This window comes from Sceloporus occidentalis, unplaced genomic scaffold (assembly GCF_023333645.1).
Source record: "Sceloporus occidentalis isolate IW3139 unplaced genomic scaffold, rSceOcc1.0.p SCAF_6, whole genome shotgun sequence".
NCBI classification, from domain to species: Eukaryota; Metazoa; Chordata; class Lepidosauria; order Squamata; family Phrynosomatidae; genus Sceloporus; species Sceloporus occidentalis.
The window spans coordinates 137,660,082-137,687,823 of NW_028316986.1; the positions used below are offsets into that span (position 1 = coordinate 137,660,082).

Here is a 27,742-nt window from a genome sequence, read left to right on the forward strand (position 1 = left end):
TCAATTCCAATAATTCATTTACTATGTTGTGACATATATTGTGAAATATGTCTGTATTGATCGACTGATCAGGGGAGAGAAAGAGAGAGACATATCTAAATCTGCTTAAAGGCACTTTTACATGAATATACAAGGTATGTAATATAGTTTCTTGTTAGATTATTGCAGTCACCTGCAGTCAACAAAAGGTTATGCCAAAGGAAATTGGTTACCCTTGATCACTGGGACTGTTTGTTGGTTTTGTTCTGCAACATTAACGTGGCTTCTACTTTATGATATCGCACTGTTTTGGGAAGGTTTTCTAATGAGTTGAGTTCAGCAATGTATGTTTGAAAGTGCTACAAGATCTCTATTCTACATATAAGGAAAGAACATCATTGTTAGAAATGCTGCTAGATCTGCTAGTGATTTTTTTTTTAAAATTCATTGCTGGCATACTACAGCAGATTAAAAACATATTCATACTGTCCATTACTATACTAAATAAATTCAAAAGTATAGCCATGTTAGTTTGGGGACTCTCCCTGGACTTGTGAGTGTCAGAGCTGACATGTTGAGGTCCTGGACCTCAAAATTTACCCCTGTTCACCATCACATAGAGGCCTGAATGCAGTTGTTAGTCCCAATTAGAGTAGACCCTCTGAATCAATGGGAAGTTGGTAAGCCAACATTTATGTTATTAACCTTTATTTATGAAGCGCTGTAAATTTACACAGCGCTGTACATACAATCTTTTTAGTTAGACGGTTCCCTGCCCTTGGGCTTACAATCTAAAAATTTATGTAAGTTCTATAAATGTAATGGTTGTTCTGTAGTTAAGAATAGCAATTAAAGTTAGGCCATCTTGTGTCTGTACAATAGAGAAATACATTTACAAATATAAACGGCAGTCAATTGATAACTAGTCATATAGATCCTATTCACAGTACAAGTATACATGACTTATGCTCCTCTCAGTGTTGTAGGTTTCAGACCATTCAGTTGTATGCTGTGTGGGGACTACATTCACATGTTTTTATTTTTTTAAAAAATGTTCGCAGGTTTAAATAAAGAGTTTGTGGTATCATGTATTGCTAGCACACTGCCTCTTTCCCTTGCCCATGGCAAGATGAGCGAGATGTTCAATTAATGAGTCATTTTTACTCTATCAGGACAATAGCAGTGATTAGCTGTAATGTCTGACTTCCACTTCCATTTGGAACACAGCTGTACTTCTAAGGCTCCACTCAACTCCCACACTTGACTGCAAATGGGATTTACTCAGCAATGAAGCTGCCATATATGCATCCTGATTTCTGAATGAAACTGTGGAAGGGGGTTATATAAATCACGTATACGTGTATTATCTGTACTGAAGAGTAATTAAGTTTGAAGGAAGATATTAACAAAGAGAAAGAAGAGGGCTGCATGAAAACAAGCAGCTGCTAAAACCAAGGACAGCAATAAGTACAATTCTGATTTTTTAAAATGCTAAACCAGCTCATGGTCCATCTTTTTCTAACCTTGAGGCCACTGCTGGGTTAAAATAGGTCCACAGATGATGCAATTTTGTTTACATGTAAACTTTGGAAATTGTTTTCAAAAGGAACTTGACTGCAAATGTAAGCTAAAATAAACTTAATTTCCAGTTGATGTGTATGGGGAAAAGCAGAGGCATATTCTGTGATTAAGAAAACCATTTGTCTGGCGTTTGTTCAAATAGCATGAAAGCCTGCAAATGAAATATTGGGCCTTCATTTTACAATAAAACTTGTGCAGTGAAAGGTAGATGTGCTGACTAGAAAGAAGGCTACAAGTCACCCGTATAAAAAAAGGAGTACTCATCGCCATTAATTAGATTTAACTTAAGAGATCTTTTCAGATCTTAAGCCAAGACTTCACTGATATAATGATATCTGCATGAGCAGTTCTACCAACTAAAAATGAGGAAGAACACCCTGATGGTAAGAGTTGCTTTGGATTTCATGGTGGGAAAAAAGCTAGAAATTAAATAAATAAGCTGTTCAACAATGGGATGGATTCCCTTGGAAGGTGGTGAATTCTTATTCATTGGAAGTTTTTAAACAGAAGCTAAGTGGGTAACTTTCATGTGTGCTTTAGCAGTAGATTCCTGCTCTGGCAGGGAAATGGACTAGTCCCTTCCATTACTATGATCCTACAATCTTATGAAAATGCTTTTCTCAGTGGAGTGGCACAGAATCCAAATGGCAGTGTGATATTATTAGAATGTTAAGTCAAGTAGAGTCAAGTATGTAGGAGATGTAAAGCCTGAAAATGGCATGTCTGCACGCTTGGATTCAGGAAGAAGAAAGCGGTGTGAGAATTTCCTAGTGCAACAGTTTTGTTTACGAAAGAGTTTGTAGAGCAATAAAATTTAGCATCCAGAACCTTTGCACAGCCAATGAAAGAGCTGAATTAACTTCAAGATAGCACTGGCATGTGTAAAAGTTCAGTGTACCAGCTGGTTCTCAGTCATACCAGAAAACATTTCCCAGGATGTTAAGTCTGACATAACATAGCTAAGGCCGGTTACAGACCGGCACTTGGGACGTCCGCAGGACGTCCCATTTTAAAAAAGGGGCGTCTCTTCTAGACTCCCCTGGCTCTAATACGGACTCTGTCCGTACAATATGGCGCCGGCCGTTCCACACGGTCGGCGCCATCTTTACATTTCGGACGCTGTGCCTCCGAACGTGTCGCAGCATCTGTGACGTCGCGAATGCGCCCCTGGCGCCTCGCGACATCACAGAGGCACCGCAAGAAGAAGCTCCATTTTGGAGCTTCTTTTTCGGTCCGTGCGGGAGCCGCGCGGTGTGGCTGCTGCGGCTCCCGCACGGAGCAAACGGCGGCGGCAGCAGATCGCCTCAAAGCGGAGGTTTATAACCCGCCATAGTTAGCTTCGAAGTTGTGAGTTTAGGGTAGCAGGCCAGGCGATCTAATCTAGTATGCAATGTGATGTGCTCAGTTTCTAATTACTGGTTTGGGTTGAATTTTCTAGCTTTTTGCTCTATAAGATTAGGAGCACAGGTTTTGCTATCCTGGTGATTCATGTACTGACCTATACACACATCCATTTCTGCACACAGGAGGTCCATTTTACAGTCTACCCAAATAGATTTTTTGCCATATCTATCAACCTGCTGGTCTGAATGCAAAAGGCAGCATATACAGGCTTTTTGCATGCCCTCAAACTAGTATTTGTCTTTGGCATGGACTAGAAATCTGATCCATGCTCCCTTATACATCTTGTTGCCATACACGGGATGCTTTTTTGGAGAGGGTTTTGTACAAGGCACAGTTAATAAAGGGAGTTTTGAGAACAGGCCCTCCATTTTGCTTGTGTGCCTTTCTGGTCCTCTGTTTCTGTTTAATACTCACCCAAGTCCTACAGGCTAAAGGTAGATGCTGTTTTGGAATGATTGTGATGGTAGTGGTGTGCCTTCATGTCGTTTCCAACTTATGGCAACCCTAAGACAAACCTATCATGGGCTTTTCTTGGCAAGATTTGTTTAGAGGAGGTTTGCCATTGCTTTTGCCCAAGGGTGAGAGACTGTGACATGCCCAAGGTCACCCAGTGGGTTACACGGCCAAGCTTGGAATCGAACCCTGATCTCCAGAGTTGTAGTCCAACTGTCAAAACTATGTCACGCTGGATTTCTGTCTAATCTAGAAAACATTATTTCTTTACACGTACGCCCAGAATTTGTCAGAATGTATGAATGAGTCACAATTGGCATTGCCCTGACTTACATTTCAAATTTGACAAGGTTTTTCCGATCAATCAATGAAAGTCTCGCCCACAATGTATAGCTCTCTCAGTGTACCTGCACAGTTGAGTGAGGCGGTAAAGCAAGAAGGCTGAGGAGAGAGTGAGACTCTTTCTAATTTTGATGTGGGAGTTTTGGGCAGCAAGACATGCTGACTGGACTGGATATGTTTTGCCTGTCTAAGTTGCATAAGTGGGGAGGAGAAGACAATAGTCAGAGTAATGACATTGCTGGAGGGAGGGTGCTTTCTTTGCCTCCTTAGAAGGGGGAGCATAAGATGAAGGAAGAAGCTCAAATCTTGCCATTGTTTGGAGGAAGATATTCCCTTTGCTTGCTTGGAAGGGCTATGGGAGGTAGATGAAGAAACTGGAATCTTGGAGTTTAGGTGTAACTAGAAAGGGTTTTCTCTGTCTGCTTAGGTAATGGATAAACAAATTGGAGTTTTTATTTATTTATTAAACCTTCTCAGTATCAAGTGATCTCAGGGCAGCTTACAAATTACATTAAATCAGCTTAAAAATGGCAAGTTGATTTAACTAAGCTAAAAAATATTAAACACTATAATAAGATCGAACAGATTTTAAAAATTCAAAAGTTTTTAAAACTATGTATATCAGTTTTAACTTGGTTGCTAAATGGCATGGGTTTTGGTACCAGTTGGGCCTCCAGAGGGAGAGCATTTCACAATTGGGGTGCAAGGGGTGACAAAGCCCTCTCCCATGCCCCAACACAATGTATTGACTTCAGTGGTGGGACATGGAGGAGACCCCTCAGCAGATCTTAATCCTCAGGCAGGCAAATATAGGGAGAGGCATTCCCTCAAGTACTGAGATCCCAAGCCATTTGGTGCTTTAAATGTCACCACAAGGACCTTGAATTCAGACTAGAAACATATTGGCAACCAGTGCTATTCTTATAAGACTGGCATTGCCTGCTGTCTTTATGATATTCTAGTCACCAGTCAAGCTGCTGCGTTTTTCACTAGCTGCAGCTTCTGAGTCATTTTCAAGGCTAGACCCACATACAGCACATTAACAACAATGACAATAATAATAGTAATAGTAATAATAAATTATTTATTTATAGCCCACCCAATCATGCAGAATCAGGTTGGGTTACAACAGTGAAGAATATATTATAGTAGTCTAATCCAGAGACCATCAGTGTATGGTCAATAGTGGCTAAGTTATCTCTGTCTAGGAAAGGCCATTGCTTGCACATCAGTCAAAGCTGATGCTAAGCACTGCACGCCAGAGACCAGTTGTGCCTCTAATGATAAGGATGGATCTAGGAGCACTCCCAAGTTATGTATCTGCTCCTTCAAGGGGAATGCAACCACATCTCAAACAGGCTGTTTAATCAGTTCCCAGATCTCAAAATCATCTGAATCTGAGGTGGTTTCTCTAGCATGGGAAAAGGCAATGTCTGGTGTTTCATGCTTTAATCCTGTTTAAATTTGGTGGCAGGTTGAAGAAAACCACTAATTTTGTGGCTACTTCAGATCTGTCAGAACCCATCCCCCTGATCTCCAGTCATTCCCTGTGGAACTGGCTCCCCCATAACTCTCAATTTATATCACATATCCAGGAATGTAATCGTAACATAAATTGCGACCCACCTGTAACTTCCTTAGGGATATCTGTTTAGTTATGTCACCTGAAAAAATGTCTTTCTCTGAATCTTCAGAGTTGATTTACCTCTGTGTGAAACCTATTACCCTCTCCAAAATTATATCATGCAATGGTGTTTTGTTATAATGTTAAGCAACTGTATTACTGTGCAAGATTATAGGGTTTATGGTTGTGCTGTTAGCTCTCCAAGAACATCATGCTATACTTCATAAAGTTGCCAGGGTTGCTTTTCTTAGCTTGCTACCAGAGGGACTGCAAATCAGTAGCAGTGCACAAGTTTTGTACACAAGAAATTCCAGGATTCAGTCTTTGGTGTTTGCAGTCAGAAAGAGCAGGCAGCAGATGCTGGGAAAGATCTCTGCCTAAGAACCTCATTAGCCAGTGTTAGAGTATCCAATACTTGGTTAAGTAGCCATACAGCCTGAGCTGGCATAAGCCAGTTCCTTAACCTCTGTTGCAGTCTTCATATTTATATATTTATGTATACAAAGTAGGAAGGTGGGAACCAACATGTGATATACTGTCTTTAGAAAAGTATAATGCCTGCAAAACTGCCCAAGTCAACTGCATAGGAAGTGCACCCACTGCTGGGTTTTCACTCTCAGTCCTCTGCTTGAAGCTTAGCCCTTCCAAAAGCAATAATTGGCTTAAACTAGTAACTGTAATGAAACATGAATTTAGTTAACAGTGAGTATTCATATTCACCTCATGGAAGCATTGTATTTTACCTGTTGTATTAGATTCTACAGTCTTCAGTCTTCAGATAGTAGTTTACCTCTTTTTTGTAAACTACCATAATCTATACCAAATTCTGTTCCAAATTACCAAATGCTGTAAATTACTGGTAGTGGTGATGATAATGATGTCAAGGATGATAATTTACATGTGGTTAAATGACATATGGGAGACTCCCTAAGCCTTCACCTTCTTTACTATTGCTACTATTATTATTAGTAGTAGTAGTGGTAGTAGTAAAGGTTTCCTTTTACAAGTTTGGCTAGTCATGACTGACTGTGGGGGACAGTGTTCATTTCCATTACTAAACCAAAGATCCAATGTTGTCAAAGACAACTCTGTGATCATGTGGCCAACATGACTGCACCGAACGCCATTCCCTTCCCACCAAAGTGGTACCTATTTATCTACTTGCACTTTTACATGCTTTCAACCTGCTAGTTTGGCAGAAGCTAGGACTAGTGATGGGAGCTCACCCCTTCACACAGTGCCAGGAGCTTGAACTGCTGACCTTCCAATATTTATTTATTTCTTACTCACCTTTCCCCATGGACTGAGGTGGGGAGCAACAGCAGATTAGCAAATGCACAACATCAGGTTAAAATAAATGTAAGTTTAAAAGGACAAATAACACACTTGTACTTGTCAAATGTTTCTTTTTTGAATGTGTTCTTCTGAATAGAAGTGTTTTACAGCACATGGTAAATCTCATATTTTACTGTCAGTGTGTGTGATGGCCCATTCAAAAGAAGTGGAAACTACACAAAAATGATGGTTAAAACACACAGTGTCATGAGTTTACCATGATGTCAGAAATAAACACGAACATCTGGTCTACTTTGAGTGAATAGAACAGATGTAAAGACCTCAATGCTGCATTCTAACTCTTTTCACTGCAGATCTTCTAGCTAAGAATTTACGTGAAGCATTTGGCAAACAAATAAAGGCAGAGTGTGCCTTAAGAACTTTCAGCAGTGCTATGAAGAAAGTGATACAGAATAGGATAATGTGATGGGAACTAAATAGGCTGCTTAAACAGTACTGTAGATTTATACCCATTCAAATGGAGTCATTTGACAGCCATTTACTCAGATTGTTATTATCCTGAATTTTTGTGGCTTACACTCAATACTCTCTGTAAATTATTCTAATGGTTTGATTTAGAGCAGGAGGAAGTGACATAAAAATAAGTGGACTCTAAATGGTTGGGGTAGCCAGGGAAAGAGTTCAGTTGAATGGAAGACCTTATGACTTCCTCCAAAAGCCAGACTGCAACTTAAAAATAGAATTGCATTGTCATTCTTCTTTTGCATCTCTTTTATTGAAGAGTTATCTTATTTGACTCTGCATATCTAGATAGGTTTTTCTACAACTGAAGCTTCATGACTTTCCCCAAGATCAACAATCCCTGTGTTCCTGAAGCAAGCAACACAAGAGGAGGACGTATTGATATCATAGTGCAGAGAAAAGCAAGGTGTGACCCTCAACGTGTTGTTGGACTGCTGTTCTCACTAGCCCCCCTATTGAGCTAATGCTGAGAGTTGATGGGAATTGCAGACCAGAATATCTGGAAAGCCAGAACATGCCAACCAGTGGCCTCAAGGGACACCATACATGGAAGGTCACAAGTTGGAAAGGCCTAGATTAAGGCAATGTTGAGATAATATGTAATAAAGAGGAGACTTGGATGATGCATTGGCTCAGAAGTACAATATTAATAATAATTAATAATTTGTTTTGTTTTATTTATATACCGCTATTCCAAAGATCATAGCGGTGAATAGCAAGTAAGCTAATTAGAAAGTAAGCTAATTTGCCCCCAACAGTCTGGGTACTCATTTTAGCTCCCTCCTCGGAAGGATGCAAGATAATATGTAATAAAGAGGAGGCTTGGATGATGCATTGGCTCAGAAGTACAATAATAAATAAGTCTACATAACTTGTGAATTCAACAAAATGTTCCTCCAGACCTGATGATAAATATGTAACAACAGGACCTCAATAATATTTAACCCAACTCTGACTGCTGCTTCTGTACAATATTATTACAGTTTTCGCTTTGATAGCTTTATGATGCTATCTGTTTAGAAGTGTTCTTCAGCAAACTCTGGAGCCTTCGAGAAACTAGTGTATTTCATCTGAGATCATTTAGCACTGAAATTACACCCAGGTGACAAAACCATTGGTTTGAAGCTACATGAGGCTCTTATAAATGACACCAAACAATAAATATATTTGTCAAAAGAATGTCTACTATCTTGCAGTATTACTACCTCAGTTAGTATTTAATTTCCCCTACATGGCAGACCTTAGGAACTTCATGTTTTATGTCCTCCTACTGTACTACTTCATTTACCATGTCACTGCACATCTATACATTTGCTTAGGTCTTATGGACTTATTGTAGTACAACTGCACCAGAAGTTAATGCCAAGGAGACCCCTAATTTTTTTAGACTTCAAAAGAGATAGTTTTCTTTTATCTCTCTATATAAAGAAAAGATGGACCACAATTTTCCCGCTTCTCCTCTTCGTTATTTTACTCTTTAAAAACTGCAAAGCAAACAGTGCATTATTTATTGGGAATACTTTGGTTCATCTGCTCTTTCATCAGTCTTCTGCAGCAGTCATAGAAATCTGTGAAAACTTGCAAACAGTTCAGGTTTTAATAGTATATCATATAGATATACACACTTTTATTTGGGAGGAAAGCTGCAGAAGCCCTTTGGTTTGCTGTGGATAAGCCATGGAAATAATTGGTGTAATGAGCTGATGTGAATCAAAGGAGAGTTTCCTGGTGTGCAATGGTCTAGAGAAAGCAGAATATTTCAAAAACCCAGTGTTACAGAATCCTTTAATCTTACATTTCGCCAAAGCAAACAAATACTCATAGATTTTATTTAAGCATATCTGGTCTCTGGGTTTTTTTTGACACCACAACAAGTCTGGATGGCTTGAATTACAGCCTGAGGGCATATTTTGGATCTTGCTTTATACTAATCCATGATCATTAAGTGGGAAGGCTGAGATTTGATAGTTATCTGCCCAAGAGAACTGAGCATTCTCTAACACAAGAATGCTTTATTAATGATCTCCATTTTCTTTTCCTCACCCCCCTTTTTTTTTTGCTGAAGGGACTTTACTCATCATTTGAAATTTATTGGGGGTTGCGATATTTCTGGTATGGTTATTGGTTATCATCTGGAGTATACACTTAATCCAAATCTCCAAAAACCCTTTGCTGTTAATACTGGAGCTAGCCTTCAGGGGTTATACAACAACCTACTTACCTTTCTAGACCTAGTAGGTCTGAGTAAAAGCAGATATTGAATACATATCAGAATAATACTCTGGATAGTAGTAGCAATGGATATATCAAGAGTCTTGAATCAGGAGCAGGAGATATGAAAGGCAGTGAGCAGCTCATAACATTAAATCAACATTATTTTTTGTTTGATCAATAAAGAAAATGATTCTTTTCATTTAAAAAAAAATCAGTTAAGTTGAGCGAGTAAAAGGCATGCAGGACAAATGCCGAACAAATAAGTTTTCCTGGTTCTAGTTCTGTTCATCTTCCATTGAAATGACTGGCTGTTAAGAGCTACCAAATGATGAAGGACATATACTACCATATATACTTGACAATAAGTCAACCTCATGTCTAAGTCAAGGGTAGGTTTTGGGACTAAAATTATGGATTTTGATATGACCCGTAGATAAATCGAGGGTAAACTCAGGAGCATCTAACAAAGGATTGTAAAGGACAAAGCAAAGGAAAACAATGCCAAAGAACTTACAAAAGTCCAGCAGACATAACTGTTGGTGCTCATACTAAAGGCTGGATAGACGAGAGAATAGAGAGGGTTCAGTGATTCCAGGGCAGATGACACTCTTGCCTTTCACCAGGGGATGGTTCCTCTTGTTTTTAAAATGAGAGTTAAAGTACAGTACCTACACTGACCCATGGATACGTCCTCTCAGGTTTTTGGGTCAAACTTTTGACCTAAATTTGTAGACTTATGCATGGGTATATATAATATATATAAAAAAATAAACGAACATGAATTTGTTCAATGCTATGATGCACTAATAGAAGCCAGGTTGACCCAAGACATCATTCTGCCTAAGGATCAAATGCTGCCCTTTTCTCTGTATACCAAAAATTCATGCACCATCTGTCTGACAGTTGACTATATTGACAATTGACTCTTACTTCAATGCTAGTGATACGACTGTGTCTTCCATCATACTAGTGGGAGTTGAGCAGGTTGCTTGGCATACCAGCTGTGACTTTGCTATTGCCTTGTTGTTGCTTCCTGCATTTATTATTTGATAGGGGCAGTGTGGATTTTATTGCACAACAAGCACATGGTTGTCTGTTGCAATTTCAGAAATAATTAAATGGTGCAATCGTTAGAAATATACATGAAGGGCTTTACAGAACACTAGATAGGGAGGCTGGGAAGGTTGTGTCCCCAGGAACTCTGAATGTGAAGTACTGCCTGAATATGAGTATATTCCTGTGCTTTGAAAGGCACTGCTAGACAGCCCTTTCACCAATTGGTCCTATTTTGTTTCCCCTGAAAGTACATGGAAGTTTACAATCTTGATTATTTTTACCCACAGAAGACCCCTGTGAGATAGGTCCATTTCTCTTGTCACTTTAGATTACAGATAAAGAACTGTAGCTGGATGATGGTGATTTGTCCCATGCAGTTGATACTTCTGGCTCCCTCTTTGCCTCTGCTCTTGTTGTTTTTGAAGCTACTTTCTTAATTAAGTTCCACAAGATCCTCTTTCTGGTTTAATCCAATTTAGGATTTCAGGCCATGCATATTCTTTCTTCCTCTTATTGTTTTGCCTTCTTCTTGTGCAGCCAAATTAGAGCTTCCACTTTTGAGTTTTAACTTGTAGACAGATCACATGGACCATCTCCATGGTGACTGCCTGATTTATGTTTGTATTTAATTAGAGTTGTCCATTACCTCTCCAAATAGAATTTAATTTGAATACATGTGCCTGTCACATTTTAAAAGATTCATTATGCTTAATCTGAAAGTTGAGTGACTGGATTTCCAGGAGGTTGCATATTATATCCATAGTTCATTTGACTCTTTCAGACAGAAAAAGCAAATGATTCTCCCCACCAAAAAATAAAATTGTGAATTGCCAGGCCCTGCTGCTGGACGTGTACAAAATCTGCACCATGTTTCTTGTTATTACAATCTAATTCATATGACCTGACCTTCAGAGAGTGATGCCACCCAAAGCAAAACTGTGCAAATTAGCACTTTAGTTTCCATTATGTTGTTTAAACCTGGTTGTTGTTGTGTGCTAGTTTCTGATTTATGGCCACTCTAAGACAACCCTATCATGAGGTTTTCTTGTCAAGATTTGTTCAGAGGGGGTTTGCCTTTGCCTTCCTCTGAGGCTGAGAGATTGTGACTTGCCCAAGGTCATCCAGTGGGTTTCCCTGACTGAGTGGGGATTCGAACCCTGGTCTCCAGAGTCATAGTTCAACATTCAAACCACTACATCATGTTGGCTCTCTTTCCAAATGGCTAATGCATACTACATCAGAAGCAAAAGCAATTTAGACAGATTCTGTGGCAGCCTTTCATAATCTGGCGTCCTCCGAATTTGTTAAATTGCTTCCCATCCCCCAAGTGGCCATATTGTGTTCAGTTTGTATCCAACACAACAGGACATCAGGTTGATTGATTGACTGATTGAATATTATTTGATTGTTTAAAAAGGGAGCACTAGGCAGAAGGCTTTGAGATATTTCTTTATATGTATTTAAAGCAAGGATGGGAAACCCCAGTTCCTGGGACTGAATACAGCACTGTAAGGCTGCATCCACATTGCAAAAATAATCTAGTTTGACATCACTTTAACTGCCATGGCTCAATGCTGTGGAGTCCTGAGATTTGCAGTTTGTTTTGACATCAGAGCTTTCTGACAGAGAAGGCTAAACTACAATTCCCAGGATTCTATAGCTCTGAGTAATGGCAGTTAAAGTGATGCCAAACTGGATTATTTCTGCAGTGTGGATGCAGCCTTTGGGTCCAAATCCAGCACTCTGGAGGAAATCCACACTCTTTTCTCCACATTCCCTTCTCATGCCACCATCATATAGTAGTATCTCAAAATTTTATGCTTCTTTCCTCCATTCTAAAAGGCTTCAATATCTCTTCTAAGGCTGTAAGAAGTTTTAAGCTAATAAAACAAAAACAAAACCACAACTTCCTAATATATTAGGTCCCATCTTTGGCTGCAACCGCTGAATCCTAGCAGGATTTGTAGTGCACTTAAACATTTAAACAACAGGGTGATTTACAAGAAGATAAAAACACAACAAGCATCAACATCAAAATACTGCAACATGTAAAACAAAGACTATAGGTAATGACTATGTAGTTGTGATGGTGGTGGTGGTGGTGATGATGATGATGATGATATTTATGCTGCTGACTTTTTTTCCCCCTTCGTTTTCAGAGGAAGACGGTGGTGACCTGCTCAAAACAGGGATCAGTTTTCCAGGAACACCAGAGGAAGAGCTAGGTACCAATCTTATTTCTCATAGAGTGAAAATTGTTTGTAAACAAATGCTAGGTTCCTCCTGGTCCCTTCAGCAATGTAAAAGCAAATGTGCTTTTATATACCTTTCAGTTTTTACCCAGAATTCCCTAGAGTGGGTATTTAATGTCAAAATGACTAGTTAATATTGTGGGAAATACATCAGTTTCATGGCCTATTTCTTTCTTACTATTTGTACTAGTCCACAAAAAACACCCTGGAATCACATATGAAAGTCAAAAAATAAAAAGAGAGAAAGAAAGAACAGATAAAGAATTGAAAAGGGATGATCTAGTCCTAAATTTCATGTAAACACATTGGCCCATGTTGTGCAGCTGTTCTACTGCTTGATGGCAGCCATCTAACCACGCATATGTGGAAGGCCTTGAGTACTTCTTTTGCATAAATAGGTTCAGACTAGGGGCAATTGTCCTCCAGATGTTAGGGACTTCAGCTCCCAGAATTCCTGAGCATTGGCCATACTGGCTGAGCTTTCTGGGAGTTGAAGTCCAAAACTTCTGGAGGACCAGATTTCAAGAACCACTGAGCTAGGGAAAATTACTAGATTCCTAAATGCACACCATCAGCTGTGCATGACTTTTCAAAAGTCTGCTTTGTCACATGTATACAATGGGAGCCCACCCAGCCATCAGAGGTTATGATTTTATCCCATATGATAGTGGATATCCATGGTATATCTAGCTGCTATTACCTTCCCAGAAACTTATTGAGCGTGAAGGAGGTCTGACTTCACTAACCTCACTTCCACTTGTATTAAAAATCCAAAGTGTACTGGGCAACCTTCATAAGCTTCAGAAAGAACCATTAAATACATGCAGTATCCACTGAATATTACATTGTTTGTCAATCACATGCATGTACATGTTGTTACTATTTCTGTCAGTTGGCTATTGTCACTTTACAATGCAATGAAAGGGAACAACAATGGAAAAGCTCTGTCAATTTTCAGCACATAGTGGCCTTTGCTCCCATAAGGAGTCCTTTTTTTCTTTATAACAAATCCAGCAAATTACAGTGAAGGTTATATATGTGGAGGTATGTGGTACATATAAAAACGCATCTGTCTTTTTTAAATTACAGACCACAGTATAGTTCAGTCTTGGTTGTTGATAGATAATTTGCATATTGTGATTGGAGGAAAATCCGGCCACAATAAGGGCCAAGTACAACATTTTTATTGATGAGGGATATTGTATTGGCAGTGCACTGTAGAGGTATCTGAGAGTGATCAAGCCTCTGGAAGTGGTTGTTTCAGCTGACTCTCTGACACAAAGGAACAAGGATTCTGGCTTCAGTGGGATGATTTTCTTTAATGCATAGAGTCACTGCTCTGGTTCTAAGAGTCTGGTTGCTGTTGGCTGGTCTGGGAAGGAAGGCTGAAAGTCCTAGCAAAGGAGGAGTAGCAAAAGCAGAGACCAAGGAGGGTTGAAAGTAGTACTGAACCAGACGAAGAGAAGGAAGAAGTGTGATAGGTAAAGAAAAGCTTGGGTGACACTAGAGATCAGGGGTGATGGATCACATATTGATTTGAAATGAGCAAATCTTTGGTTGCTAGCTCACTAGTTTGATGAGACTGTGTTACACCAGTGGTTCTCAAATGGTGGGGCAGGTCCCCTGTGGGGGGCATCAGAATTGCTCAAGAGGGGCACAAGACTTGGAGACTGTGATGCCTCCTGCTCCTCCTCCTCTCCCCCCAAAAATTTACACATCGAGTTAAATATTGAATTTACTTAGATAAAATTGTTCAAATTTGAATGATGCTATTTCCTTATAAAATGTTAAGCCAGTGGTTCTCAAATGGTGGGAAGGGATCTCCATGGGAGCATGAGAATTGCTTAAGGGGGGCACTAGACTTAGAGGCTGTGATCCCTCCTCATGTGTATAAATATACATGAATGTGTGAATGAAAATACAAACAAAATATTTTTATTTATGTACTTTGTTGAGTGGGGGTCCCTGATGTGTGCATGTAGATGTAAAGAGAGGGGGTCGCAAGGATAAAAGGTTTGAGTATCACTGTGTTAAACAGATAGTTAGCCTTATAAATACAATCAACGGAATGTAAAGATGGTTAACCTTACATTCAGGATTTTATATGCAGGGCCAAGACCTATAATCTAGTGGTGACCCCTTGGGAAATCACCAGAAGCCCTAGGGATGTCACAGGGGCAGCTCTTGGTATTAAGGATTTCAGATTAAGCATCAGTCACAGTTGCATCAAGTACCCTATTAAATTAAAACATAAAGTCTAAGTAATGAGCAAAATACATATGCACACACTTTTCAAGGCAGTGTTCTTGCCCCAAGATTCCTCCCCTTCTGCTGAGTCCCCAAGGAGACAGATCAGGCCCTAAGATCTGGGAAGTGAACTTTATGTACTTTACAAAAGGAGTATTTTTGACTTTGGGGGATTGGAAAGCACCCATTACTGCTTGATCAACATATTTGGAAAAGGGACAAATATAAGACTTTTCATTCAGGTCTCATTTCACTTTAAATTTAGGTTCATTTCACCTGATTACCTTTGGTGTAAGCTCTCTTAAGGCATTCTGTATATAATTGACCCACCATATCCACAAATTCTTTATCCATGGATTCAACCATCCATGGCTTAATTTTTTTTTTTAATTCCAAAAAGGAAGCATCAATTTTGCTGTTTTATATAAGGGACACTATTTTACTCAATCAATGTATTTAATGGGACTTGATCATCCAGGAATTTTGGTGTCCATGGAAACAAGGCCCCACTGTATATGGATAATAATAATAACAATAATAACAATAACAATAATAATAACAATAATAATATGATTGCAGAGGATGGTGTCCATGTACATGGAGGGCAGCTTTCAAAAGAGGAGAGTCTCTTCTGTCCATGGGAGGATAGACATGAATCAGAAAGCTGGAAAATCAGTGTTTTGAATCATGCGGAAGATCTTCATGCACAGAGACAGATCTTCAGTATGTCATTCTTTCTACATGAGGAAAGTGATGAAAGCACTGCTGAAGGGGTGGGAGCTATCATGCTCCATTCCTCATGTGCTTATTATGGATATTTTGAGAACCCCTCAGAAAGGTTCTCAGGGATAGGAAAACAGGGGTTGTACAGGAATCCTAGAGGATAGCTAATTTTATATTAACATCTGAGAGATTAAGAATATGTTATATAAACATCAGACACGCAAAGATTCTTATCAGTCCGGGTTTCTTCTCTTCAGGGTTTCTCAGCATTCAAGAAACATGTTTTCCAACTATTTTATGAGTATTTTCAAATAATTTTTCCATTTCTATTCTCACCTTCCCAGGCAACAATTGTGCTATGGGATTTATAGCCTATCTAGAAACAATTGCCGAGATGACATTTCAAACTGAAATATGAAATGACAAAGAGTACTTTTGGAAAAAATAAACAAAATACAGCGGTTCCCAAACTTTGGTCCTCTGGATGTTTTGGATTTCAGTTCCCAGAATCCTTGATCATTGGTCAAGCTGGTTAGGGCTTCTGGGATTTAAATTCAAAAACACCCTGCAGGACCAAAATTTGAGAACCTTAGTCCTAGGGGTTAACACTGACTACTCCACACCATTCTCTTACATGCTGTGCTTTCTTCTGAAAACTTATAGCTTAAGCAATTAATTAATATAATTTATCAAAGTAAGTTATTTCAGTCATTAACATTAATTTCACTAGTTCCAAAGGGTAGCATTAACAAATGAATTTCCATACCTGACAGGATACTTGGCCATTACTAAGCCATATGATGGTTACATCTATATATGTATTTATTTATTCATGGCATCATATCTAGTGTGCTTCATAAATATTTACCCAAACGTGGTTTACAATTAAAATGCCAAGCAATATTGCATTGGGTTTGCTTTTTTTCCTTCTGGCAATGGTACCCCATTTGCATTTTTCTAACACCGAGATGCTCCACATAACTAGCACATAGTCATGCTAAGTCTTTGTTGTTGTAGCTGTTTCTTTCAATTATGGGATGATTTTCTGTTTATAAATCTATGAAGTACAAATTAAATTCTGGAAGCATAGGTCAGCAGGAGAGCAACAGTTATAGGAAAAACTAAGCAAGTGCAAAAATCCCTTGATTTATATATAAAAAATATGGAGAACCAAAGGAAAACTATAGGCAGCCCCAGCAATTCATGGAGTAAGTTTCTTATTGCAGAACAGAACAATTTGACAACCCCATATGTTTTTTAGGGCACTGCAGGCTTTAAATTAGTTCTGCTGTCTTTAAATTGTACTTGAACTTGTTATGAGGATAAGCTACATTCTGAATCATTGTAGATGTCCTTGCGCTGTATTGACATTAAGAAGAATCCACAGGACTTCTCAGTTTGACAGGCAGATAGTCAGACTGGAGTCATGCAACTTTGGATAGCTGCAGGCACGTGAGCCATTGTGTCTTCTGTAAGCGAATATCTCTTTCCCAGAGTTCACCCATTCCTGAAGAACAAAAAGCCTTGAAACAGTAGTCCTCTGGCCTGGAAGCTGGCACCTCTTAGCCAACTTCAATCATGTGCATTGTTTGTATTAGCAGAGCTTTCACTAAGGAACATCGAAAAGGAGAACTCTTTTTCAGGGGAATCAATCCCAGAGACACAAGGGATACTATTTTGAGAATCTCTGACTCAAGCCATCTCCTGGGTGACTCATTTCACTCTAGGCTGGCATGCTGTGTTTAGCACCACTTCTAACATTGATATTTCTAAAGAACTGATTCCTTTCCTCTGTATTGGAGTCCTAGGCCCTGCCCTGCCAAATAAAACATCCTTCCCTTGTTCCCATGACAAAGCAGGGCCCAATCCCTGATTCTGGAGCAGACAGTCTAGCTAACATAGCAGTAGCAGGTACATTTCTATACCAGTTATCAGTGCACTTACGCACTCCCTAAGTGGTTTATAATGTGTAAGCTGATTGCCCCCAACAACCTGGGCACTCATTTTAGCAACCTCAGAAAGATGAGTGGCAGCAGTGCAGGCATTTAACCATTGCACCACCAGGGCTCCAACCAATCCAACCAATTCAGTACAAATTCACAGTACATCCTTCTTAAAACATTTTTTAAAAACTAACCTTTTGCCCCAGATCTTCCTGGAAGATTCAGAGCTCTCTGTTGCAATGCTGGGTAAGTATTCACAACGTGTCTTACTGTACCACTCGGCACAGCTGCTACCACCAAATCCATAGGATTTTCCACACAAAAAATAAGGCATTTCTCACTAAGTATACTGTTTTCTGAACAAAACTCTTCTTCTTGTTGTTGTTGTTTTACAAAGCAGGTGTATTATTTTTTTTTGGGGGGGGGGTGCATAGACCTAAGATTTTTGCACAGATTTTTTACAAAAATGTCCCAACATCTGAAAAATCGAGGAAAAATTTCCAAAATCTTATCCAACAGGGAGAAAATATTTCAACTCTTTTATTCTTGCATGTAAGGACAAAATAAGTAAAGTTTTACATCACAGCTGGTTCTTAGGACAAAAGTCTATATGTTCTTTCCCAACACCACCTATGCAATATTCCATCTCCTTTCAACAGCTGATGAATATGACCATTAGGGAACCATTCAGAAGGGTATGGTCTCCATGTTCTTTAACATAGATATGTGTGTGATCACGTTGGGTCATGTGTTGGGGAAAGAGCATGCCAAGAGTCCAGTGTCTGAATTTAACAGTGTCAAGATTAAGACTGCAAAGAATACTCAAAGACTCCAGGATGAAATCTGAAAATGGGGCTTCTTGCCTATTGGGAAACCCTGATGAGTAGAATTGTCCTAAGGCCCATTTTCTCCCACACATCTTTGAATGAGTCCTGACCCTACAGCCCCAATTTGTATTTCTCCTTCCTACCCCTTGACCTTGTAGTGATTGAGAGGAGGGCAGGAAGCAACAAAGAATCACCTCTAGTTATTTCCAGTGCAGAATGATGGCATCCTCCTCTAGGGCAAGTCCCAGAGGATGCCTGTATCATCATGCCTCCACTATCAGAATGTAACCACTGGCAATCCTTGGCTGCTTCCACCTTCCTCCCAGCCACTATATGGCCCTGTTGGGGGTCAGGGAAAAGGTGAGTCCGAAGGAGACTTCTCCCTTGTAAGAACATCTTCAAAAACTGACCAGATTTCAAAGATGTTCCCCCGGCAGGGAGAAAATTGATTATTTATTCTCCTCCTCAGAACAACTAATTTTAAAAAGTACATCCCCAATATAGAGGGATACATGCCATGTCAGAAGGTATGTGTGAATGTAGCTGGAGTTGCTGTCTCCTTATTGTGTCTAAACACACACTAGGCATATAGTGCCACAGTCCAGGAGGGTGTAGCCATGTAGAAAATTCAATAAAAACAGTGTATAGAAAGTCTGTGTAGAGCTGCTTCCACAAAACAAAGCAGAGATCCTTCATCTGGACAGATAATACACTGGATATCTATTTAGCACGCCTAAGCCAAATTTTACATGCTTTGCTCTAAACCTTTTTATGGATTCTGCCAGCTGCTATCTTTGGGTAACATATTTGCTTCTGAAAGAGAGGCCTGTTGATAGAAGAGGCCTGAATTTAAGGCTCCAAATTCTACAGCTTGTAGAAATTTAGTGAATGTGTCAGTCTGTTTTTAAATGGACCCTTGTGTAATTAGGCTTGTCACTTGTCCCTGATTTAATACTAATTTTTTGTATTCCTAAGTGAGGAACTGTTCCTGGAATGTTGTTTTTTAAAAGTGGTTGTTACTTATGAAAAAATGTAATGTTTGAAGAGAGCCAGCTTGGTGTAGTAGTTTGAGTGTGGGATACGACTCAGGAGACCAGAGTTTGAATCCCCCACTCAGCCATGGAAATTGACCTTGGGAAAATCACACTCTCTCATCCTCAGAGGAAGAGAAAGTCAAATTTCCTCTGAACAAACTTTGCTGAAAAAACTCAGTGATAGGATTATCATAGAGTGTCCATAAGTTGGAAATGACTTGAAGACTCACAAGACCAGAATGCATTGCTTTTACTTTACTGGAAAAACAGGGGAAGGGGCTTAGTCACTTAAAAAAAGGAGTTAGACTTCCCTTAATGACCCTAACCACTTACATTTTAGAATTAATGAGTAAGTATTACTTTTTACACACAGAAATGCTAATATTATTAGTGGTTGTCACATGGCTACACACACATAGCAAGAACATATCTTGGTTGTGCTCTCATTACCCCTAAAAATAACATCATTATTTCTAATGCATTACTTCCAAGCTCTGTGACTAAGCAAAGAAAGAAAATAAGAAGGCTTAGCTACATTTCCCTGAGATTTTTTAATATATGCATAGGCTGCTAAAACAATGCTGACATTTAGAAATAAAGCTGATCCAGATGCCGTGGCTGGCCACATTGGCTTCAACCCTATTGGTTAGCCCCAACTGGAGTCTACCTATTTAATCAACTGTTGAATAATGAGGAGGCACATGCATTAATGCTATTGATTCGGCAAGCCTACTCTAGTTGGCACTAATTCTGGATTCTGGCCATTGGTTATTAGCTCTAATTCTTTTGTGCACAAGGAGTGAGTAATCTGAATTATACAGTGCAAGTTTAGATAGTTATTTCTCCCTCTGCTGTTCAGTCCTCATGGAGTTTTGTGCTGACAGGTCTATTTATAGTAAAATGTTTGCAACAAAACCATTCTGCTGATCTGTTCACTCCATTAGCAACATGTTCCATGTTTAAAAAATGTGATTTGTTATTCAAGCATTTTTTTCTCAATTGTCCCCTTCTGAATAATATGTAAGAAATTGTCCAAAGCACATAATTCATTCATACATGCATACATAAATGCATAGTTACATACTAATTTTTATATACCACCTGCCATATATAATATATCCAGGCAGCATACACCATATAGTATGTATTGTTACAAAGATTCTAAGACAAAAATACATTTACATTTAACCAACACAGCTACACAAAATAATCAATGGGCATCAGTAAAGAATCAAAGTGACAGATGTCAGAAATGACTGATGTCAGTAAATGCCAGTCAGTACAAAGGTTTTCAGCAGACACTGCACTTGCAGTAGACTTGACACATGTTTTATTTCTTTGCCGGGGGTGTTCCAGAAAATGTCATCTGCCTGGATGTTGATAACTTGCTAGTCATCCAGGTTTAAGGTTTTAGTATTAACCTACAAGGTCTTTTACAAATGTGTCTTGACACACTGAAACAAGCAAATAAACAAATTGTCACCTTCTGTGAAGGATTGCTCTGTGTCTGTCTCTCTGTGTGTTTTCCATTTGAGGACTTCTTTGCAAAAATTTTGAGAAGGATATTTTTTTTTGCACAACATATTATATTTTGCATAAACACCAATTTTACACACAAAAGATTGTTGGAAGACCCACATTATGAAAAAGGTGTCTTTAAAAATGTGCAAAAAGAAATGACCCATTTGTTCTTGAGGGAGAAAACTTGAATTTTTTTCACTGTTGAATAGGAGCTTTGCTTTGGTGCAAGTCTTGTATCAAGTATTCCAGGCCCACATATTTTGGGGCAGGGAGCCAAATCTTCCCTTATTTTATGATCCATTCCAGAGACCAAAGGTTCACTTTCTGTAACAACAGGAAGAGTGCATCTGCATTTTAAAAATAATACAGTTTGATACCATTTTAACTGCCATGGCTCCATCCTACATAATCCTCTGCTCTGTAGTTTTGTGAGGCACTAGCACTCTTGCAGAGAAGCCAAAAAACCTTGTAAAACTAAACATCCCAGGATTCCATAGGATGGTGCTACAACACTTAATGCAGTCTCAAACTGCATTATTTCTACAGTGTAGGTGCACCCCAAAATTCCTCAGAATATGCAATAATTCAGCAGATCTGAGATAACGTCTAGGAAGCATCCTAATCATACCTGCAGTCCTGCATGGGAAAAGCTGATATTGTAAATCCAACTCTCACCAGGTAATAATCTGGCCATAATAACGGGGTCACGTGAATTCCCCCTATCATGAGACCATCCCTCTCACACCCTGCTCTGTGTAACAAATTTGAACAGTCCCATGATTATCCTGGAAACCATGAAATTCTGAGTCAGTTTCATAGTGTCTTTGACATGAATGCTGAAGTTCTTCAGGCAGCAAGGGCCCAGTGAAGACAGATAGCTTCACATCACATCTGTACCAGTCCACTTGACAGGAAGGTTGAAATGCAGCAAGGTGATTGTTATGCTAATAACCTCCGCAGTCTGTCCTTAGGTTACCACAAAAGATGGAGCCTTTAAACTCCAGATCTGGGAAGAAAGATCCTCTGGTGACCCTTCTCCAGACCTTTTAGCCTATGCATCTGTCTGGGCAAAGCTGGACAAGGTCAATTCCCTGTCCAGGTGTTTATTTGGTTATAAGTCTCACTAGTTATAATATTTTCCTTTGTGCTAAAGATATACTTCTCTAGTCCCCCTCCCCACCCCACCGCTTCTTCTAGCCAATGCACACAAAGCAAAATAACAGTGCAAATTAGCTAGGTTAGTAATTGCCTTGCCAGAGTCTACAAATGTATTTGAAGATACTTAAGTTTTACATTTTTCGATGTGAAAGCTGCTACTGAAAAGTTGGGAGGGACGTGCATTGTTGTATTCTGTGGTTCATCATTTAGACTATAAGCCAGCAAATCCAATTTACATATCCAGAAAGAGATTATGCAGTAGAGCTTTTTCATTCTCTTTTGGAGCATCCCCCTGTGTCTTGCCAAAAGTGCCTTTGAAAAACTGTGTGTGGGCTGCTGTTGTGGCAGGAAGAAGAAAAAGAAGAAAAATTACTTGCAAAGCAGCCTGACCCAGACACTGCCCTGGATCCTATAACTAATGTTACATCATCATTGTTGTTATTGTTTAAAAACTGCATACAGTTTCACAGAACATACTAGAATGTGTTTTTATAATTATTGTATGTGGTATCATTCTTCCTTTTGTCTAATATAAAGGACCACTGTATTAACAAAAGAAATACTGGGTGCAGGAAGCTGGTTCTCAAAAATGAAACAAAGTAATGCCAAAAGGGAGGGGGGGGGAAGCATATATATGTGGCTATTAATGACACAATGTCTGCTGTCATTCGCCTGACACTCACGTATTATGTTACTGAAAGGATTTTTTTATAAGGAAAAATCACAGCAATTACCTACTTAACTTTTGTTTGTTCGTCTTCCAAACAACATGGCTATGTTAACGCCAGTGATACACTTTTGCAACAGATTTTTACAAAAGGCCTGATTCTGCAGTGCTTTCAGAAGGATAACCTTTCCAGTTCTATGTTTTCTGGGCTCCCTTCCAATCTGCTTGTAGTAGCCCTTGAATAATACAATAGCCAGCCAGAACACTTCAGACAGAATTTGAGAGGTTATTAATGGGCACAGACCACCAGGAACAGTTTCTTCTGGATTAGTTGAAATGAAGGCAGAAGAGTTCTGCTGGGCAGTCCCATTCATTTCATTTGAGTTTGTGCCAAAGATCTTCTAGCTGGCTAAACTGACTTGACTCAAGATGAGGGCTCAGGAAACTCATGGGAATCATTTGCACAGGGTCTGCCTATGTTCTGAAGGGCAGAAGGCTCCGACATTTAGAGGAAATATGCTTAGCTATATCCTTCACAGTGACAAGAACACAGAGTGACACTTCCTCTGCACCATGGCTTCCGTCCCATATCACTTTCACTAAAAACTATTTTGGGTGGTGAGTGTCAACCAAAATGGTTTACAGAAGCACATATTTAAAAAGAAATAGGGTGGCATCTCCCTGCCCAAATAACAGCCCTAATGAGAACTAAACCTGCAAATTAGGGGGGCTGAGGAGAGAGAGGGGCATGGGGATGGCTTCTGTGGGTTTGGATAGTGGGAAAACACTCTCAGTACATTATGAAATAAATGTTGGTATCTCAAGAGATTAGCTAGTAGCTATAAGCTCAACGTATCCAAGTTTTCTGTAAATTTGTAGGATGATTTAGAGAGGGCAGCCCAATCATCCATCTTGCCCCATACCCAGTACCAGTCTTTAGCAGCTGTGATAATTTGGTAGAGAACATGAAAACGGAAAAGAGTGATTTTGGAGTGCAGCACTAAGCTTGCTTAAACTCCTTACAGCTTCTTGTTTTTTGGAGGAAGGCATGATTGACTGATGTAAATCTTGCATTTTGTGGCAGCACCCGTGTGCTTAGTCAGTATTTTTGAAGCGTGTCACCTGAGTGAAGAAGTTTTAGTTAGGAGTAGCACGTTGTTCACCAGTGAATCTTGGAGGTTTCTCTTTCACAGGGTTGCCAGAAGTTGAAGCACACTTGGTGGCAAATAATAACAGCAACAACAAGTTCACTTTCTTAATGGAGTTTAGGAGCTTATCGCACACACTTTTACCCCAATCTGAGCACAAGCAGGGACGCACGTGGCCGAGTGAAAATGCATTTTATCGCATGCCATTGCCCATTCCTAAACTGTCCCCATTCAGGGCTCAGGTTCATGAATTTTGAAAGACGAAGCTTTCCAGCTGAGCAAGATCACGCGGCTAAGCCCTGATTGGGGATTTTCTTCCTTGCTAGATGGTGTTAGTGATATCAGAGACTGTAGAGAGTAACCAGCAGTAGCTCTAGCTGAGAATTTTAAATATTCTTTCTTAACTTGAAAACCCCATGATTCCATAGGATGAAGCCATGTGTAAATGGAATAATAGTACTATGACTGTGTATTCTGGATGGGCCCTAATACATTTTAGTCAATTGGGAACCAACACTTGAACTGTGGGGTCCTTTCCTACTACACAATCATAATGCTAAGGTTCCTGCAGCCTGTGGGATCCTGGGATTGGCAATTTGGGGAGGGACATTGTGGATTCTCAGCCAGACACTCCTCTAGTGCCTCAACAAACTGCCAGTCCCAGGATTTAGTAGGTTACTGCCATAGTAATTAGTGAAATCATAGTGCTATAATGTGTGATGTGAATGGGCCCATGGTTCAAGTGATGGTTTGTGCTGTGCCTTGTGATGTTGTCTCATGTTCTGATGTGGGTGTTGAGGTAGCCATGAGGTTGGCAGGGAGCGCCTGTGGTTTGCAGTACAGGCCAGTGGTGTCATGTTCTGCTTCCAGAACATGGACATGGACTCTGACTCAGAGACTGAAGTAGTGGACCTGCTGGAACATGCTGCTGAACCAGAGCAGAGGGAGGTTCCAGAGTCGCAAGCCTCAGAAACAGACCAGAGGGCAGCACCAGCTCTGGCAGAGAGCCCTTCTCATTCAGACACAGAAGACCTCTTAGGCTTACCTACCTTCCCAAAGTGGAAATAACAAGGGGGGGGGGATTGAGGAAGTGTCAGAGTATTTATCAGAAGCAGCAATTAGTTAAGGAGCTGCTGTGTTGAACAGCTAAACTATACATTCACAGCCCTGCCCTCCAAGAGTTGTTGGAGATTATCTGACCTACCTGGTTCCTAGTCATGTTCCTGAACTCTGTGCTTGACCCGGACTGTGTTTGTTGACTTTGGATACTGTTTACCTGACTTGGATGTTGCTGAACTCTCTGCGAGATCTGTCTCTTGTGAAGGAACTCTGGGGCTTAAGGCTTTTGCTTGCTAAGCAAAGTAAGTGCTGGACTGTAAGCTGCTCTGTTACTTTTCTGGCTCATTACTTGGTGCTATGTCTTTGCTATCAGCTCTGTAGCAATAAGCCTTTGGCTAGTTGCCTGGACTATGTTTGGACAAGCAGCTTGTAACTGTCAGATGTTTTTTTTTTTAAAGTAAGTAGAAATAATTATTTCATGACCCAGCATGGTAGAGTGGTTTGAGCATTGGACTAGAAATCTGGAGACCAATGTTCAAATCGCCGTTTCTTCATGGAAAGCCACTGAGTAAGTTACACTCTCTCGGCCTCAGAAGAAAACAAAGCCAAACCTCTGAATAAATTTTGCCAAGAAAACTCCCATGATAAGTTCCCTCTCAATAAGATGGAAATGACTTGAAGATGCACAAATTATTCCATACCCCTTGATAAATGGGAAATTAATGAGTTCATGTCCCCCCCCCCCCTCCCAATGACTATAGTAGTCACTAACCTCTTTTGTGAGTGTTGGTACTGAACTCTTAACTAATTACTACTGAAAAGTAATGTCTGTGCTCTGAGATTAGTCTAAACAGAGACTTGGAGAGAATCTTAAACTGTCCGATGAAACTAATCTTTCAAGGGCCATTTGTTCACTTTCCTAAGTTCTATAAAATCAGCTTCAAGTAAACCAATTTACCTTTAAGTTCCCTTTTGACTTTCCCTTATCACTTGTCAGAAGAAGCTTAAATCCTTGTTGATCATTCTTTTTGTTTAGTTGTGATGGAATGAAATAATAGCAGCATCAGGCCTTGTGTATGGTCTCCGTTACTGATTAGTACCTTGTGCTGAGAAGTAACATGCTCAAGATGATTTCTATCTTTTAAAAAAACCAATTAAAAGGAACCAGAAGAGCTCTCAAGAGCTAGCTCACAGAATCTGACTAGCAATATAATAATCTTTAAAATATGGGAGGGATCCTCTCCTTTACAGGCATATCAATTTCCCATTGAGGAAAGTGATAACAGTGTAGTAGGGTTAAATAAATCCACGCTCCCATGTTCAAGAAAACCTGGGATAACACAGATTTCTGGCCTTAAAGGAGATGGTTGAAAACTGTTTCTCAGCCTTGGGAGAAAGGCAAGGTAAGGAATAATAAAAGAAAAGTTAGTGACTGCATCTCACTTGTGTAGTAGCTAGTTCTATAGGATGCCACTTTTTGTCACAAGTGCTGTGCTTTTTGTTCCTTTAAACCTTTTAAAGATTATTTTTTAAAAAAATAATAGGGCCAAACAATACATACAAATGACATTAAGCCCGTGAACACAATTTATCTGCATGCATGGTTTTTGCCGTGCAAATAGAAGCTGGAAAGAAGACTTAGCAGTTCTGAGACCGTATTGCATAAGCAGGAAAGGTTGCCTCTTTCTCTCATTTCTATGAAGGTCCCAACAAAGGCTGCCTCTCTTGAAGCTGCTATTTGCTTTTTAAAAACAAGTCTCCATCATTAAAGAAGAGCCTCTCTTGAAATACAAGTAATGTCTTTGGAGGAATGGGACACACTGTGGCAGAGAAAGAGTTAAACTTCTCACAACCATCCACCACACAGTCCTAAGTGTTAAAGCTTCCACCCCAGTTGCTAACTGCATATTAATTGTATTCATGCCATTAATGTCAGATAACAGTTTGAACTACAGTGGATAAGATGAACAGTGAGTGAAAGGAAGCTCTCAAAAGGGTGCTTCTTGGTGCTTCCTCCCATCTGCATGTTCCATGCTGTTTGCAAAACCTCTGCTGAAGGTTGGAGAGCAGGTTGAGATGGAGTCCCAAAGAGCTGAGCAGTAGAAATGCTGAGAATAGGATAGGTGCATGTTGAAGAAGGAGAAGCCATGTCCTTTATCACTGCTTCTGTTTTTTCCGCTTTACATTCATTTCAGAAACTCAGTCATATGAATACACCTCCTTCAGTCATGCTATTTTGTATTTTTTTCTCATTGTGTCAACACTTGTTTATCACTGTTGTTCCACTAACAATTCGTTACATACTCTCTTTCCATGCTGTTGAATGTGAAAATGATGTGCTTAGGCTTTCAATTTCAGGAACTTTCCCCCCCAGTCCATCCTAATTTTATTCTATGGCTTCTATGTTCTTTCTCCCCCTCACTTTCATCTTCCCACTGCCTGATAGTTTATAGTGTTTTCCAAACTACAAATCACTGCTTGTTTAAAGAGAGCTAGCAAAAATGATATGTCACCTTTTCCCCAAATGTTTATTTAAGATGTTGAACTTTATTTCATTATAATTTTTGTTCATTTACCCATCTACATAAGGCCCAGTTCATACATGCTAAATTTCCCCATGTATGTTGGCCATAGATTCCTGATACATATAGTGCATAAACATACTAGACCACAGGGCTTTTGTCCATTAGTC

At 39.6% G+C, this 27,742-nt stretch overlaps 1 protein-coding gene across 4 annotated transcripts in view; it reads left to right on the top strand.

The window, feature by feature from the left end:
- The window catches only part of DLGAP2 (DLG associated protein 2), a 546,854-nt gene that overhangs the window by 395,424 nt on the left and 123,688 nt on the right, over positions 1 to 27,742 (top strand). For all 4 annotated transcript variants that reach the window (XM_089531068.1, XM_089531067.1, XM_089531069.1 and 1 more), the window contains one exon: positions 12,631 to 12,696. In XM_089531068.1, the coding sequence (XP_089387194.1) occupies positions 12,631 to 12,696 (66 nt within the window). The remainder of the gene's footprint in view (positions 1 to 12,630; positions 12,697 to 27,742) is intronic.